General features: G+C 40.8%; 1 protein-coding gene across 1 annotated transcript in view; it reads right to left on the reverse strand.

Annotated features, from left to right (window-relative positions):
• Positions 1–19643, reverse strand: part of ulk4 (unc-51 like kinase 4) — a 499390-nt gene that overhangs the window by 472469 nt on the left and 7278 nt on the right. The window contains exons 3-6 of the mRNA XM_028817917.2: positions 9659–9758; positions 6593–6732; positions 4157–4316; positions 1652–1753 (exon numbers count right to left, since the gene is read on the reverse strand). Of these exons, the coding sequence (XP_028673750.1) occupies positions 1652–1753; positions 4157–4316; positions 6593–6732; positions 9659–9758 (502 nt within the window). The remainder of the gene's footprint in view (positions 1–1651; positions 1754–4156; positions 4317–6592; positions 6733–9658; positions 9759–19643) is intronic.

Genomic DNA, 19643 nt, shown 5'->3' on the forward strand with positions numbered 1-19643 from the left:
TTTCTGAAAGGTACCCAAAGCAAGGGTCTCACACACAAGTCAACCTAAAGTATCAGTTGCTGAGTGTTGTGGCCTGCCAGTTCACAGTCTCTTGTGGCACAAGACACAGGATGGCAGGCTGTCTTCATGTGACGGGGGCGGAGATGGCAGCAGCAGTCAAGGTCACAATGCAATGCAATCTGGTTTGTACCTCGTGTCATTATGAGTGGCGGTCTTCATCTACACAAAACGTGTTCGGCACCATGATTAGCTGGAGATCAATCAAGTGATGTCGGTACCTCACTTTCATTTTCGATCTCGATCTCTCAGAATCAGAGTCTGACAGTCCAATTCAACGATAATGTACAAAACGTCGTCCACAGAGTAGTTTACTTTGTGCATTTGCTTCAATCTCTCACCAGATATCGATGCCATATTTGTCATCGTTTGCTTTTCCCTACTCCCGCAAAGCACACAGAAATCTCGGTCAAACCAACGAAGCTAACTTTCCTTCTAGCCAAGAGAGTCGAACTAAAACGTAATGGCAAGTTTCTGTCACAATTTGAAGTTGCTAACTGCTCTCAACCCCTTCTACTGACAAAAGTCGACATCCGCCCTGAAAAAGTTAATCTAACCATCACTTCTCTCTCTATTATTTTCCAAAACACTAGGTTCTTCCTTGGAAGTCCTGGTTACTGCTGGGAAGAAAAAATGCTGGGAAAATGCAAGCTGAGAGTACTTCACTGTCTGTACATGTTAAATCTCCTTTACTGTTTCTCATACATTTCACCTCTCCCTGACTGTGTTTACTCCTAGAATACTGAAAGAATCAGTTTGGGTAATCTGTCGTCTCATCTGCAATATATAAGCGTGTTCACAAAGCCAGTCAAAGAAATAAAATGTCATGATGTCTCAGCCAGGGTTCTTCCCCCAGCTGGGATTCTAATTCATGTGATTTGTTCATTTTGTTCATTCTTACTTTTATTTTTGTTTATGTTAATGTTAGCATTGTTGATTATGTGCACTATTCTTTGTTTTTGACTGACTATGCATGTACACAGCGTACTACGTTCCATGTGTGTTGTTGGTGGTTCCCATCATGAAGCAGGGCCACCTGCCAATTGTCACCCTTTAAATATGGAGGGTCTCTCACGGTTCCCGGAAGTTCATTTTGAATGTTGAGCTTTTGTAAATGTTGGATGATTTGTGATTGTTTGGATACTTGACTTTTGCTCTGTTTTTTGACTACTCTTTCTGTACTGGGACTTTGCTCGACTCGGATTGCCTTTGTTACAAGCAAATCCATTTTGCCTTTAGGCTCTACTGAGCTTCAATATGATTGGAAAACTCTTTTGTGAAGAATAAATTTTTTACTTTCTAAAGATTCAGTGGTTGCCCTTATTACTAGTTAGGTTTTGACAGTGATATCCACCTCTAGTGGACATTAGTGGAAGTGTTTGCGATATGCTTAGGAAGTCTTTCGTGCTCGAGAGTCCTAGCCCCTAATTTATTTCTAATGGAGTAAATCCTTAAGTAATATGAGGATTATGAAAACTTTTTGTAACATTCAAGGGTTCAGTGCAGTGTCAAATAGTGCAAAGCAATAACCATGAGGCATTTCTGAGACAAAGATGTAGTATAGAACATAAAAATATAAGATATGCCAACGTACCTGTGAACATCTCATATAAAATACAGCCCAAGGACCAAAAGTCACTTGCAATGGAGTAATCAGAACCATTAATAACTTCTGGAGCACAATATACTGGAGATCCTTAAAAAGAGAAAAAAAAAAAAAAAAGAGTGGAATTCCATGAGATCAAATAATACTTTATAATTTAAAAAAAGAAAAAAATTAGATTAGAGCATTTTCAGTACATTCTTTTCTAATCAATTAATCTACAGGAGCTATACACCTTACACTAATAATTTCAGGATTCCGGGATTTTCTAACTTTGTACAAAGTGAGTGACATTTATCCATTAGTTAACCAGATCAGCCTGAAAGAGTAAATGATCTCCCATCATCTGTCAAACCTCTCATGTTCTTCTTCCAACTTGAATGTTACTAAATAGATCAAATTGTTCTAAGTAGGGATGCACCGATACCGATACCAGTATCTGGTATCGGCCTCGATACCACATTTTCTAAAGTACTCGTACTCGTTAAAAGTCCCCCGATACCGGGAACCGATACCACGGTCTGAGAAATGTCTATGTTTGTGCGGCGTGTAAGGGGTTAATCACAGGCGCCGAGTGCCCGCCCCCAGGCCCCGGCTGCAGCTCAGAGCGGGGAGAAGGCGAGGCGAGACATGTCAGCCGTGTGGAACTATTTCAAAGTGAATGAAGACGACAAAACAAAGGCGGACTGCAAATTGTGCTCAGCGAAATTGTCCAGAGGAGGCTCAAAAGGTAGCGCATTTAACACAAGTAATTTAATCAAGCACCTAAAATCCCAACACGACAACGAGTACAAAGAGTTTACCCACGCTTCTAAACCAACACAACCCACGCTGCAGCAAACTCTTGCAAGACGAGAGAAAATGTCCAGAGACAATCCACGTGCTGTGAAAATAACACAGGCAATTATCGAGTACATTGCATTGAGTGACCAGCCACTCTCGGAGGTAGAAAATGTGGGATTCCTGCGTCTCCTCCATGTTCTGGAGCCCAGATATGATGTCCCAAGCCGCCGCTACATGACTGACACGGAGCTGCCTAAACTACACGACTCTGTGAAAAAACATATTCACAGCCTACTGCAAGCCTCCTCTGCGTTTAGTTTCACCACGGATATTTGGACAAGCAGTGTTAGCCCCGTGTCGCTAATTAGACTAACCTCCCAGTGGATAGACGAGAGTTTCACGCCGCAACGAGCCATATTACATGCGCAACAATTCCGCGGCTCGCACACCAGCCAGGCTATAGCGCATGTGTTTGAGGAAATGCTCCAGACATGGGGTATACCTAATCATGTTTTTATTAAGTACTCGGTATCGGCGAGTACTGAAATGCAAGTACTCGTACTCGTTTTCCAAAAAAGTGGTATCGGTGCATCCCTAGTTCTAAGTGACCATCTTACACTCAGAATACATTCATACCTTTTCAAACTCACTCGACCCATTTCAGGACCTCAAGCCTACCCTGGTAGCTATGGACACCACTCAGTAAATCCACCTGAACAGAGTGACAGTCCATCTAAAAATCCACACATGTGAACATTTCAACTCACACAACAATTTCTGAAGCCCTAACTCACATGACATACAAGTCTTTGGACAACTCTCGACAGCGGCCAGCAGGGCGGCCGTGTGGCACATATGTACGGGCGCCGTTATCATTCCTACCACCTTCCCCGTCACTTCTCCTACCTCTTCGTATCTTAAATCATTCTTGAGGCAGATTGATCACTTAAGTGTCTGCTTAAGTGAAAAATTAAAGAAAATGTAAGTAATCGCAGTACAAACACTGACTTAATCAGTTTTAACGCGAAAAGATGCCAATGAAAGAAGAGAAGCGGGTCGCTAGGTTGGAGAAAAGAAGAGCTGTTCAGGAAGCAGCAAGCGCATCAACCTCTGAGCAAACGAATGCTAAACGTACAGAGAAAGAGGATGAAAACTAAGTGTATTCACTGCATGTTATCGTGCTGTGCGCAGTTACTGGTATTTAATAATTGGGCTTCTCAAAAAACTCAAATTTCCCTAGGAGCACAAATAAAGACTGATCTATCTATCTGCGGATAACTGTTGTAACTATTGTCCTTCATTTATAAAAATAAAACTTATAGCTATGTTAAATAAAATGGTCATGAGGTTATCATCACATAACATTCTTATAACCCCCATAATGCAATTCAAGGCTGCAGCACAGGGTTCAAAGCAGGAAACAACTCGAGCGGCAGATCACCAGTTTATCCCACTTTAAGGTTTAATAGCTTTAGGTATAATGCTAATTACATAACATATTATAACCTTCTTTACTAAGATAATCACTATACGTATTTCAAGCATCTATTTTACACAATAATTTATTTCATGATTTTATACCTAAAAGTGATGACATATTTAACACTTATGAAATTTGAAATGGCTAGTAAGCCAAATGAAATCATCTTCCTTGACACAACGTAAAGATGTTAATTGAATGCAATAATGGGTGCTCTGTTTTGAAATAATAACCTTGAACTCTGTTCTTGAGATTTCTTCTGGGTGTGATTTCACCACAATCCCCTCCTTCTGTTGAGACAATGTAAGCAAAGAATTCCTCCAAGCTCTCTCCTTGTACTTTAGACAAGCTAAAGTTGGACAATTTCAGGGTTCCTGGACCATCTAGAAGTATCTAGAAGAGAAAGATAAAACATCCATCCATCCAGTTTCCAACCCGCTGAATCCGAAAGATAAAACATTCATAATCAAATATCTATAAGCCAAAATTTTTACTATGCAAGTTTTCACGTACGTTCAGTATCAAAAATAGTTTCTTATTCTTAACTCTTATGCTTATTTTGAAATAACTGGACCTTTGTATTTTTACAATCTTTTCCAAATTCATTCTATCTACTTCAGTGTCCACTTCATATCACACTTCATATAACACTTATACACAACACTCTCACATGAGCCTCATTTAGAGTTACCAATTCCTCACATACGTGTCCATAAGATGAGTGAAAAACCCACAAAGACACAGTGAGAGCCGGCAAACTCAAAATTGACACCACGTTGTTGATTGGAACCGAAGAAAATGGACCAATGATGATGCAGTGCTTACCACTGCACCATCTCGCCACCAAGGCCAGTATTGATTTAGACATTTTCTACTAATTAAACACTGACCAGACACAGTTTTTGTGGTCAGGCTGTATATAGGAGATCGTTCCTCCCCCAAACTATGCGACTCTTTAATTCCACCCGGGGGGGTAAACGTTAACATTTAACATTATACAAAGTTATTGTCTGTTTTTCACCTGCATTACAGTAATCCCTCCTCCATCGCGGGGGTTGCGTTCCAGAGCCACCCGCGAAATAGGAAAATCCGCAAAGTAGAAACCATATGTTTATATGGTTATTTTTAGAATGTCATGCTTGGGTCACAGATTTGCGCAGAAACACAGGAGGTTGTAGAGAGACAGGAACGTTATTCAAACACTGCAAACAAACATTTGTCTCTTTTTCAAAAGTTTAAACTGTGCTCCATGACAAGACAGAGATGACAGTTCTGTCTCACAATTAAAAGAATGCAAACATATCTTCCTCTTCAAAGGAGTGCGTGTCAGGAGCAGAGAATGTCAGAGAGATAGAGAGAAAAGCAAACAAATCAATAGGGCTGTTTGGCTTTTAAGTATGCGAAGCACCGCCGGTACAAAGCTGTTGAAGGCGGCAGCTCACACCCCCTCTGTCAGGAGCAGAGAGAGAGAGAGATAGAGAGAGAGATAAAAAATCAATACGTGCCCTTTGAGCTTTTAAGTATGCGAAGCTCCGTGCAGCAGGTCCTTCAGGAAGCAGCTGCACACAGCCCCCCTGCTCACACCCTCCTACGTCAGCGCAAGAGAGAGAGAGAGAGAGAGAGAGAAAGTAAGTTGGGTAGCTTCTCAGCCATCTGCCAATAGCGTCCCTTGTATGAAATCAACTGGGCAAACCAACTGAGGAAGCATGTACCAGAAATTAAAAGACCCATTGTCCTCAGAAACCCGCGAAGCAGGGATCACTGTATTATCATTCTTTAATTTAATATTATTTATTGTATCAGTATGCTGCTGTTGAAGAATGTGAACTTCCCATTGGGATTAATAAAGTATCTATCTATCTATCTATAGAATACATACAGTGCTGTCCATCAAGTTTAGGGTAAAGACACATTTCTCCTTGGTTTACTCCTCAGCTCAATATTTGAAAATTACAAATCCAACAATTCAGACGGGATTAAAGTGCACTTTGCAGACTTTCATTTAGGGGGACTTGCATACTTTTCAGTCAAACTACTTTGCTACATGGCCCAGGGCACAATAATGTTTGGGACACAGCAAGGACAGGTCTATTAAAGCAGACATATTTAGGACTTTGTTGCATATCAATGCATGCAATGACTGCTCAAAGTTTGCAGTTCATCAGCATCACCAGGTCTTCTCTGGTGTTGCTCTGCCAAGCCTCTCATGCAGACATCTTCAGTTCCTGCTTGTTTTGAGGGCTTGTCCTTTAAGTTATCACTTCAGCATATGGAAGGCCTGCTTGATGGGATTGAAATCGGGCGACTGGCTTGGCCATTCCAGAATTTTCCATTTTTTAGCTTTGAAAAAAACGCCTGTGTTGCCTCAGCAATATGTCTGGATGATTATCTTGTGTAGGATGAAGTGCCATCTAATGAGTTTGGAGGCATCTACTGAAACTTGAGCAGATCAGATGTTTCTGCACACCTCAGAATTCATTGTGCCACTGCCATCAGCAGTTTCATCATAAAGAAAAGAAGTGTGCCAGGACCTGTGGCAGCCATATGTGCCCAAGCCACAGCACCCCCATAATACACAAGTTTATTTAATAGAAAAAACACAAATTCACTTACCTGAAGGGTACTATAAAGAAATAAACAAATATGAACTTTTATTTTAATGTTATTACCTTTCCAGGAGTAAGGTCACAAAAGATAAGTCCAAGTTCATGGATGTAGTTTAGTCCTTTGACTAAATCAATCCCAAATTCTCTGACAACATCTTCTTGAAGATATTCATCCTGAGCAATAACGGTTTCCAAAGATCCACCTGAGGAAAAAATAAATAAATAAACAAACAAACAAAGGCAAATAACAATACATGTCTACAGCTGGCACAACAGCACTTTATTAAGTTTCTGCCAGAGGTTTTGCCATGGCTTAAGATGTTTATTTATTTAGTCCTTTCACTTTTGTAGCTTTTTTGTTTTTCTATTTAAACATAATTCTGTATATGACAATATTAATTCTATTTTTGGCTATGTCTTTACTGTATGTAATATGTTTAGTTATGCTTTTTTTATCTATTGTTTTCATTTTTGTATTAGGTCTCTAGATGCTTGCCTTCTGTGTTATCTACCCTGGCTCCTCTATGTTGAGCAAAGGAAGCGGGGCCATCCAATTACACAGCTGGAAGACGGAACCCAAGGAGACTAAATGGAGAGGATGCTGTTCTCACTGTAGCCTTGGCATTGCCATTTTTGGATTTCTGATTTTTTGGATACCATGGTTATTGACCCCTGTTTTTACTATGGTACTGTTCTGGTTTCACTTTATTGGCTTTGTTTGCCATTGAGCAAAACCTATTTTTTGCACCCATTTTTTGAATCTTTAATAAATATTTACAAAGTAAATGAACTTTAAATTTTTTGGGGGTCAGAGGTTTTTCGTGTTTTTTTCCCCTTCCTCTCTGCTTCGGATATTATGGAACATTTAAACTTTAAAAGCCTCAGCGCCATTTCTGGTCATGTGCACCCCAATGCCTGGCATTCGAGTGTGGAGGCTATGCTGCTGATGGTGAGGGAAGTTTTGGGAAGCCAGATTTGGAGCACTGGTCTGACTTTTAGTTACTTTGTGGCATGCACCCATTTCACTATCCTCACAGTTGGCGCAGTGGTAGTGCTGCTGCTTTGCAGTAAGGAGATTGTGGGTTTGCGTCCTGGGTCCTTCCTGTGTGGAGAGCACTTTTGAGTAGTGAGAAAAGCGCTATATAAATGTAAGGAATTATTAAAGAAAGAATTATTATTTTAGAACATTAGAAAACTTTTGACAAGAACAGGTCATTCAGCTCAACAAAGCTCACCAATCCTATTGACCCAATTTCTCCAAATTAAGTTGTTTTGAATGTTCCTGGAGTCCTACTATGCATCACATTACTTGGTAACTTATTCAATATATTTATTAACACACACACACACACACACACATATACATATTGTGACAGGCGACCTCAGCCATTACCTGGCCGGGACGCATGCAGGATGGAAGGACCAAGGGAGAGAGCATCTCTAAGACACTACCTCCCCAGGGACACTAGACGCAGCCGCCCAGGAGGGGCTGCCCTCACCACCAATTCCCGCAGGGCATGTCGGGACTTGGAGTTTGGTACAGCCATGTTGGGTTCCGTGGGGGCCGCGCCAGGATGAGCTGCAGAGATCTACAGTGGACTTCCACCACACCTGGGAGTGATTCCAGGTTAATACAAATGAGGCACCTGGAGCACTCCCAGGAACTGAATAAAAGGAGCCGCCTCACTCCATTCGGGGAGCCAGAGTCGGGAGGAAGGAAGACTAAGCTTGCTGGGAGAGGAACAGAGGCAGCTAAGAAACAGAAAGGAAGAAGCAGGAGAAAGAAGGGACTGAGCATTGTCTGCTGGTAATTTTGTACTGTGCTATGTAGTGGCGAGCAAACAAAAAGAGCAGTCCCACTTAAATAAACGTGTGTGCTGGACAGTATTTGTGTCTGTCTGTCTGTCTGTGATGGGTAGGTTGGCTGCTACGCTCCCCGGCGTTCTATTTTAAATGTTCTTAATGTTCACTCTGTGTGACAATAGTAGAGCTCTTAGACTGAAGACAGACAGGTCTGACCGTCAGAAAGGCAATAAAGGCAAATATTTTTCTGACCATACGTACAGTGAATGAGATAATACAGAAACCTCAAGAAATTTAACTGTATATACTCGCATATAAAAATCGATCATAAAATCAGACCCCGACTTATACGCCCATTCAAAAATACAACACTTAAAATAAAAAAATGTAAAAAATTTTTACATCTTTTTGCCTCCTCCAATCTCTCACCAGTTTCTCAGACTCGTTGAATTTTGTTGCAGCAGCGCAGTTACCAATTTCTTTCGCTACTTCAACAACTTTAAATTTAAAACCAGCTACATATTTTTCTTCTGATCGAACGCTCCATTAAAGATAAGGGATGTTCTTATGATAAAGGTGTATGAGGGTGTGAGATACAAAAAACACAAAACAGTGCAAACATCGTTTTCGGAATAGTTTGGGTATTACCGTGTGGTCACGTAGGCACAATACATAGAAAAGAAAAAGGCCGGGTGCTCCGTGGTTACTCTCTCAGGTGGGTGTTAGCATATTATAATCTCTTGAACCAACAGCGTGAGTTTTCCGCATTTGACTTATACGACATTATAAAATACCGGAAATAATACGGTAAAATCAAGCCCCAACATCTCCGCGGGAGAACTTAAATGCGAGTATATATAGTAGATACCTCAAGCGGAATACCATAGCCGTTTCCCTTTTTACAAGTGTATTATCACATTTTTTTCCTTATACTGTGGGAACTGTTTACTTTGAATTTCACTAAAATCTTTAAACAAAGACACTTGGACCGTGGAGTGTTTTGTACAACGAGCCATACTACTGCCTTTCTGGGTGCTGCATTTGAACAAATTGGGAAACCCTCGACAAACACAGCTACAGCTAATTGGTATTCATAGGGCATCTGCACTGTATTTACAAACTTGGAGTGTTTGACCTTAGAAGGTTTTTCTTTTCTTTTCTAATTGATTGATCGGTTGTGTGTAGTGTTGTCTGTTAAACGCTGTGAGGAGTGTAATAATAAGAAAAGCTCTATATGGTATTTGATAAACACAAAGCTTTCAGGAAAATCATCAAGCATCTTTAACAGATTTCAATTTAATAAAGAAGAATCGCACACAGACTTACCCGTGCAGAGTTCAACCACTAACCAGAGGTGGTTACTAGTCTCGTACCATTCATAAAAAGAAACCACATTCTCATTCTTCATGTCATGGGTGAGACGCACCTGGGGATAAGAATACAATAATGAAACTAGATGTAACACATAACCTGGACTGAATTTTATTTTGTAATAAAACCAGAAACTATACATTAAATATAAGTAATTAGAGAAGTAAATAATATAATTTTAAGAAAAGTATTTGAATCCATATGCTTTTTATTATCCCAGCAATAAAGCTACCACAAGCTGGGTATAAAAGATGACAAAGTGCATGCAGAATTCGTTCACAATCGTGCCGACATGACAGTTTAAAATGAACTTTTACCAATGGTTGTAAACCCGTGTTTCGGTCAATGCTGCATGTGCTGCCACTATTTGTTGTTTTAGTGGAAGCAAGACCGACATACTTTAAACCACAGTGCTGACAAATTAAGCAATTTGATATCCATGTTATGCACCTGTGTGTACCATGAGATGTCCTTTCTAATATTTCTTTAATTTAACTAGTGCTTTGGGGGTGTCACACACGTGCGCATGGGAAACAGCTAAAGGGCCTACAAAATGGTAATTATACGCCAGACCAGGGGGCGGAGGAGTGTTCTAACCGTCTCTCTCAGTCTCTTGCAGACCATTCTCGAGAAATCCTACTTGGTTCCGGTCAGGAAGGCCTCACTTCCGGTTCCGGCACAGATGACATAATTTCTCGTTTTATCAGATAAAACCGCCATCTTGTCTCCATGCAATCAGTTCTGTTCAGGACTCTGTTCTATGCAAATCGTGCTACTTTAAATCAACTTTTGCAGCCGGGAAAAATACACAGGTGGCTGCCCCAAATCTTTATGATGTCTTTGACTCTTTCTTATCACAGGGTCAACATCAATGGAAGATTGGACTGTTGTAGTAACACAGTGGAACTACAGAAGAGAGAACAGAGCAGACGCTCTTCTTAAGAGACTGAACTCCTTCAGCGTGGGGAGTGATGTCCTTTACATGCTCCACAACTCTATGATCGCAAGTTCAGTTTTCTACACTGTGGTGTGCCAAGTTGGTCCGATCACTTCTAGAGAGGCCCACCGAATCAACAAGCTCATTAAAAAGTCAGGCTCAGATTATTTAGCAAACGTGTGTCAAGAATTACCTGGGGCTCCACCATATCAACGGTAACAAGTCAAATCAATTGCCAAGCCAGCGGTTTTCTCCTAACTGTCTCAGTGATAAGACTGTAAATTACAAATTTACTGATTTAATCAGCAACAGACAAGATGGCTATGATGCCATTTACCTTAATGTGACTCAAATCTGATGTTCTCGGGGTTGTGTGGACACAGAAATCCTGTCTTTTCAAATCACATCCCAATCACTTTTAAATGTGGTCCTAGATCTGACATGATTGAAGGCCGTACCCTAGATGTCCACATGACCATCATCATCCAATTCTCTCATGTAAAGCCTGAAAGCCGTGAGAACTGATTTAGACCATCTATGTTAGGTAGAATGCCCAGTGGGCACTGGGTGGTCTCGTGGCCTTGGTACCCCTGCAGATTTTGGTTTTTTTTTCTTCTCTCCTCCCGGCCATTGGTCCTTACTTTATTCTTTGTTATTTAGTATTGCTTAATGTTATTTTTATTTTTCATAAACTTTTCTTCATTTTGTAAAGCACTTTGAGCTACATCATTTGTATGAAAATGTGCCATAGAAATAAATGTTGCTGGTGTAGCCTTCTTAATGGCTTTTGAACAAAGTGGAGGTTTACTGCGACAAGTCCACCAAGACTCTCATAAAGAGGTACTTTTAAATCTCAGACCACCCATTGTGTATTCAAATCTAACATTTCTCCTTTCTACACGTACAACCTTATAAAATCAAATTGTATTTCTCACAAATTATACATACCGTAAAATATGTACTGAAATGCTTAGTTGCTCAACCCCAATGGCTGTGCTTTAAAAAGAATATAAAGGAACAATAACAATATGTCACTTGATAAATACTCAAAAATCATTAACAAAACTTTCGTCTTTTCCCACTTCTATGTGGGGTCAATGTTCCAGATCAGCCTCCACCATACCACTCGGTCCTGCACCTCCTCCCTAGGAGGTTAATGTGCTATAGAAATACATGATGATGATGATGAATCTGATTCACAGCCATGCGACATGAATGAGAACAGTCAAATCAGAATTCATGTGTTTGTTTGCCTAAACTGATCGGCCGAGTGCTGTTGTCATCAGCCAACACCAGCAGTGTGGCAAAACAACAATGGAGGAGAGCGACAGCTGTGACAATAATAATAGTCCCACTGCTGCTGGCTCCTTTCTCATACCTAGACACATCTCTTGGTGCGGCAGTGCCAGCAATAGTTGAGAAAACTGGAAAAGCTGGCCATATGATTTTTGTCACCTTCTTGACCTAATCATGTACTTGTACCATTGCTGTCCTCCAGAGGAAAATGTGATGCATACACTAGATCAGGGATGTGCAAAGTCATTCCTGGAGGGCCGCAGTGGCTGCAGGCTTTTGTTCCAACCCAACTGCTTAATAAGAAGCACTAATTGCTCTAGAAACACTTCTGCTTCATTTTAGTTATCTCCCTCGTTAAGATTTTGAACCCTTATTGCTTATTGAAGTCTTAAACAGCTGCATTCTTGGTTTTTAATTGCTCCTTATTAGCAATAAGATGCAAATGACAAAAGAAACCAGCAGTTATCCATTTTGCTTGTTACCCTTTACACCTGTGTGTATTTATCATGCACTATTTGGTTTAATTAAATACTTGGAAGGAAAGAGAAGACAAAAAAGTCAAGGATTGAGAATTACCCATCCGTTTTACACTTCAAAATATTTGGATATCTTTAGAATGGAAAAAAAAATCTAGGATTTGAGAATGACTTGACATAGCAGAGTTAAAGCACTAAAAAGCCATGAAATGTAATTATTGGCAAGGATTGTTTTCTAATTAAACAACTGGGTTGGAATAAAAACCCGCGGCCACTGCGGCCCTCCAGGAATGGCTTTGCACACCCCTGCACTAGATCAAGGGTCTCCAACACATCGCTTCGCAACCCCTTTCCAAGTAGCTCGCCAAAGGGTTAATGAATCCTGCATAAATTTGAAAACATTGATTAGTCAAATTAGGGGTGGGTGATCTTTCCAAAAAAATCGTATCACGATCCACAATCTGAATTGTGATCTCTCTTTTCAGTGTGGCATATACTTAATAGAATAACTGGACTCAAACTCATCATGACCTAAGTAACACTTTATTTTAAGTATCAAACAAAGTTGAATTCAATAGTTCTCTCGTTCGTTAGCTAAGTGGAGTTAAGGACCACGCCCCGAAGCTGGCGAGTGAACGAGGACGTCCCCTTCCCCTCGGCATGTTTCTTGGATTCGCGCAAATAAATCGGTATGGCAAGCGAACTCTGATACATAGCAAAATGAGAGAAGTCGCAAAATCAACCGCAATGTTCAAGAAATTATAGAAAAGAACCCAAACTAAATCCGTTAAGTAGTTCTGTCGTGAAAAGCGGACAGATATACAGATAGACAGACACTAGATTTTATATATTAGTAAACCTTCAAAATAATGTGCAGCTAAAGTCGCAACAGCATACTCAGCATTTCTGGAGCTTAGTAGAGCTAGACAACTATAAGAATCTTCACCAAGCAGTTCTGAAAAGGTCTGCTTTGTTTGGGGTCTCCATACCTCTGTGAGTCTGACATGAATGTCATGGAATCAAAGTTCAGAACAAGACTGACAGACGAACATTTAAATGACTCCATCAGGTTGAACCTAAGTGGCTCCACTCCATCACACACCTGCCTCTCTTGTTGACTCATCTGACTAACTAAAAAACACATCACACATGCAACTGGACCTGTGAATAAAGTGACACAGTGACATGGAACAAAATGACAAATGAGTAAGTCATATTTGTGGATTTGGAATTGAATTTTTTTGTTTCAACACCATTCATGTTTTAATTCAATAGTATGAGATACACTAGAAAATGCATACAGATATACAAAATGCACTTGCAGGTGAACTCAATATTTTTTTGTGATGTTTTAATGCAAAATGTGAGTTGTGGACACCAACATCTTGTAAATGTTCAAGCAAAACAAGCTTATTCAGTTTGTTTGGGTTGAAATAAGCTATGAGAATAAACGTTAGAAAACGTGATGAAGACCATGGAGCGGCTGCTGCTTCACCACCTGAGGCCACAGGTCCGCCATGCCCTTGACCCTCTGCAGTCCGCAAACCAGGAGAAGGTGGGAGCAGAGGATGCCATCATCTATATGCTACACAGATCCCTCTCCCACTTGGACAAAGGCAGTGGTGCTGTAAAAATTATGTTTCTGGACTCCTCTAGCGCCTTCAACACCATCCAACCTCTGCTCCTTAGGGACAAGCTGACAGAGATGGGAGTAGATTCATACCTGGTGGCATGGATCGTGGACTATCTTACAAACAGACCTCAGTATGTGCGTCTCGGGAACTGCAGGTCTGACATTGTGGTCAGCAGCACAGGAGCGCTGCAGGGGACTGTACTTTCTCTGGTCCTGTTCAGCCAACATACATCAGACTTCCAATACAACTCAGAGTCCTGCCACATGCAAAAGTTCGCTGACAACACTGCTATCGTGGGCTGCATCAGGAGTGGGCAGGAGGAGGAGTATAGGAACCTAATCAAGTACTTTGTTAAAAGGTGCAACTCAAACCACCTACACCTGAACACCAGCAAAACCAAGGAGGTGGTGGAGGATTTTAGGAGGACCAGGCCCCTCATGGACCCCGTGATCATCAGAGGTGACTGTGTGCAGAGGGTGCAGACCTATAAATACCTGGGAGCAGTGCTGGGCAGTATACCGGTTCATACCGAAAACTATTTTTTATTTTTGTTACGATATGGATTTTTCTTATACCACAACACCGGTTTAAATTGCCTAAACAACATTTGGAATGTGGCACAGCGGGAAACAGCTTAAGGGGAACCTTTTTCACTGCTACACCTCTAAACACATGCAACGGAGTACATGCGTTAGTGGAGGTATTGCGCTGTGAAAATGGACAGAGAACATTCTGAAACTGAAGCTGTAGCAGACGATAAAGTTGAACATGATGACACAGAAGAACTTTTGCTGGAAAAAGGAGCCGTGTCTGTTGTCTGGAGATACTTTGGATTTAAAAAGTCAGATGTGGACTATTATGTTCAAATGTATGAATACTGTTTCTATACTACTGGACAATACTGCAAGCCAAGTTGTACTTGTTTTATTTTTTTCAATTCTGTGTAATGTACCTGGGTACTGTGTAATAGTGTGACGACATGTTGGCTTTATTCTCGACATTTCCACTTTAATCTCAACGCTTATGACAAGAATAAAGTCGACATGTTGACTTTATTCTTGTAATTTTTTATTAAAGTAGAACATCGTAAACTAAACTTCATCTTAAAATGAATATTTAATTTACTAGATTTTCTGAAACCCCGTCATAAGTTACGTAGCACATTAAATGCTTTGTGTTGTGTTCCCAGAGCCATGTTAATCGCTATGTGCTTCTTAAACCGACTTCCTCTTGCACTAAGAGGAGGCGCAGGCAGCACACAGAATACATTAACTCCATGATATCCCTGCTTCCTGAACATTTAGAATGCTAAGATAAATACTTCATATAATTTTCATGATGAAATGCATTAAAGCATGCATTAATCATGTGGGGGCACGGTGGCGTGGAGGTTGCACTGCTGCCTCGCAGCAATGGGGTCCCGGGTGTTCCTTGCTTTGAATTTGCATGTCTTCTTGGTGGGTTTACTCTGCGTGCTTCAGTTTCCTTTCAAAGTCATGTAGGATGGCGGGTTTTGTGAGGCTATATTGACCCTGCTAGTGATGTATTGCTCGTATTCACCTTGTGATGTGCTGGTGCCCCGCTCAAGATTTCCTCCTGCCTTGTACACAATGCTTGCTGGGATGGGCACAACCCTGAATGGACGGCATAATTAAACATGTATAACGAAGATTTTTTTTAATTTTTTTTTTAAAAGTTCTGAACACTCCATGGTCTAAGTTTATAACTAGTTTTAATTTCACAAAAACATTTATCATGTGGTGATTGGTTATGTGGAGAAAGAAAAATGAAGGATAGGAATTGGAGGTTTGGTATGTCAGACAGAGACAGCACGCATGCAATAAAGAAAGCCTGCTCAGGAGAACATCCATTGAATTCCGTGTTCGTGTCTCCAAACACCAGCACCCAACATTTACACAATATTTCAGTTAAACCTGTGCGATATCCATTCATACATCTAGTTTTTTGGAGCCTCGTCACACCCGCCATAAAATTCTCTACACTGAACGTAGACCTGGAATCCCTTACTGCGAGGGAACAGCACTACCGCCTCACTACCGTGTGTGTTTAATACATATTTTAATGCATTTCATCCTGAAAATGATATCAAGCATTTATCTTAGCATTCTAAATGTTCAGAGAGCAGGAAAATCATGAAGTGAATGTATTCTGTGCGGCGATCACTGCCTGCGCCTCCTCTTAGCGTAGAGGAAGTCAGTTTAAGAAACGTGTACAGCGATTAACAACTGGGTCGGGGAACACAACACAAAGCATTTAATGTGCTACATTAACTTATGACGGGGTTTGAGAAAATCTAGTAAATTAAACTGATTTTAGGATGAAGTTTAGTTTACGACATTCTACTTTAATTACAAAATAAACTGAGAATAAAGTGGAAATGTTGAGAATAAAGTCAACATCCATCCATCCCATCCATTTTCCAACCCACTGAATCCGAACACAGGGTCACGGGGGTCTGCTGGAGCTAATCCCAGCCAACACAGGGCACAAGGCAGGAACCAATCCCGGGTAGGGCACCAACCCACCGCAGATTATGTCGAGAATAAAGTCGACATGTTGACTTTTAGTTTTTTTTCCTTCTGTGTCCGTATTTTTTTTTCCTTCACTGTGGCCCTAACACGTTTCCGTAGGGCTATACCACAAACAGCATTATAAATGCAAGTTGCAGTTTTATTGTTTATGTATATGGCTTAGCTTGAAGCAAGGTCCATATTAATGCAGTTTGCCTTAATGATGGTTCAGTTGGTAAAGATGTCATCACCAAGTTGCACTTGTTTTATTTTATTTTAATTTAATTTGGTGAATACTGTGTAATGCACCTGGGCTTGAAGTAATATTATTTTACTGGAAGTTTCACTATTTATTTTATTGTTATTACTTATTAGTTTAAATATTATGCAGTTTAATAATGGTAAACTTGTTTAAAAAGTCACTTTAACGTGTCAGTAGACAGAGATTGTTACCATTAACAGAAAGTGTAGTTGGTTTACAAAAGATATTTACTATTTATTCCTTTTCTAAGACATGTTCAGTGCAATACAACATTTGACAAGCACCTCTGGATATTTTACTAAGTCTAAATGCCTCTTTGTATGGTTGAAAATATGTTGTCAAAATTATAGTTTAAGTTGTTTGCAAAATTTGTTCAATAAAAAGGTTGTATATTTTGACTGCAACTGTCATACAATGTGATTCCTTCTCTTCATTAGTGCCACCCCCTTGAAAACTATCACTTTATGGGGTTATGCAAACCTGTATTAATACTTATGTGCACAATAAAATGTTTTTTTGTACAATGTACAATTCTCATGACAGTGGAATAGGTCATTCTTACCCAGTAATTGCAGTGGAAAATGTGGTTAACATCCACTCATGCATGGGAAAAAATACCATCAAATACCGTGAAACCGGGATAATTTTGAAAAATACTGTGATACAGAATTTTGGTCATACCACCCAGCACTACCTAGGAGTGCAGCTGGATGATAAATTGGACTGGACTACCAATACTGATGCTCTGTACAAGAGGTCAGAGCCGACTATACTTCCTTAGAAGGCAGCCGTCCTTCAACATTTGCAGTAAGATGCTGCAGATGTTCTATCAGACGGTTGTGGCGAGCGCCCTCTTCTACGTGGTGGTGTGCTGGGGAGGCAGCATAAAGAAGAGGGACGCCTCATGCCTGGACAAACTGGTGAGGAAGGCAGGCTCTATTGTAGGCATGGAGCTGGACAGTTTGACATCTGTGGCAGAGCAACGGGCGCTGAGCAGACTCCTGTCAATCATGGAGAATCCACTGCATCCACTAAACAGGATCATCTCCAGACAGAGGAGCAGCTTCAGCGACAGACTGCTGGCACCGTCCTGCTCCACTGACAGACTGAGGAGATCGTTCCTCCATCACACTATGCGACTCTTCAATTCCACCCGGGGGGGTAAACATTAACATTATTCAAAGTTTCTGTCTGTATACCTGCATTGTTATCACTCTTAAATTTAATATTTTCTTTATCAGTATGCTGCTGCTGGAGTATGTGAATTTCCCCTTGGGATTAATAAAGTATCTATCTATCTATGAGGAGCTCTCTGCCATTTCAATTTTGTAAAAGTAGCTCTCAGGGGGAACAAAGTTTGGAGACCCCTGCACTAGCTACTAGCACATTTCTTTTGATGGTTTTAATACCACAAGTCATTTCATAAATGTGATGTTTTCAGTTGACGGCGATGCAGTTAGATACATGCTGTACACATAGGGTGCTACACAGCAGATACACTTGTATAAACAAAATAGTAAACAGTAAAGAGGAGAGATGCTGGGTATATTGGGAGAAGGATGATAAGGATAGAGCTGCCAGGCAAGAGAAAAAGAGGAAGGCCTAAGAGAAGGTTTATGGATGTGGTGAGAGAGGACATGCAGGTGACGGGTGTGACAGAACAAGATGACGAGGACAGAAAGATATGGAAGAAGATGATCTGCTGTGACGACCCCTAATGGGAGCAGCCGAAAGAAGAAGAAGAAGAACTAATGTAGGTAAACCAAAATAACAAAATTGGAATTTCCATGATAATATATTAAGGGTATAGTGATAAGAGTGCCTGGTGTGGGTGACTGCCATATTCCCACAGGAGTTAGCAGCTGAGGGTGGATGCTTCCAATAAAAATCAGCAGGGTGAGTGGGCATCTGCTTTGGTGATTGGCACAGGTGTAGCTTAACTGCTTGGCCTGATTATGCTGAGCTAGTGAGTCTCTTTGCTTAAAGCGGATGTCCTCACATAGATATGGATGTACATGTACACTCTCCGGCCACTTTATTACGTACACCTGTTCAATTGCTCGTTAATGCAAATATCTAATCAGCCAATCACATGACAGCAACTCAAAGAATTTAGGCCTGTAGACATTGTCAAGACGACCTGCTGAAGTTCAAACCGCGTATCAGAATGGGGAAGAAAGGGGATTGAAGAGACTCTGAACGTGTCATGGTTGTTGGTGTCAGATAGGCTGGTCCGAGTATTTCAGAAACTGCTCATCTACTGGGATTTTCACGCATAAACATCTCAAGGCAAAACTGCCTTGTTGATTCCAGACTGGTTCGAGCGGATACAAAGGCAACAGTAACTCAAACAACCACTTGTTACAAGTGGGGTATGCAGAAGAGCAGCTCTGAACGCACAACATGTCAAACCTTGGTGCAGGTGGGCTACAGCAGCAGGAGACCACACTGGGTGCCACTCATGTCAGCTAAGAACAGGAAACTGAGGCTACAATTAGCACAGGCTCCACAAAATTGGACAATAGAAGATTGGAAAAACATTATTTGGTTGGATGAGTCTTGATTTCTGCTGCGACATTCAAATGGTAGTGTCATAATTTGACATCAACAACATGAAAGCATGGATCCATCCTGCCTTGTATCAATGATTTAGGCTGGTGGTGGTGGTGGTGTAATGGTGTGATGGTGGGATATTTTCTTGGCACACTTTGGGCCCTTTTGTTCCAAACGAGTATTGTTTAAATTAGGGCTGTGGAGTCAGTAGATAAATCCTTTGACTTCGACTCCTCTGTATTTAATATGCT

This window comes from Erpetoichthys calabaricus, chromosome 13 (genome assembly GCF_900747795.2).
Source record: "Erpetoichthys calabaricus chromosome 13, fErpCal1.3, whole genome shotgun sequence".
In the NCBI taxonomy this organism is placed as follows: domain Eukaryota; kingdom Metazoa; phylum Chordata; class Cladistia; order Polypteriformes; family Polypteridae; genus Erpetoichthys; species Erpetoichthys calabaricus.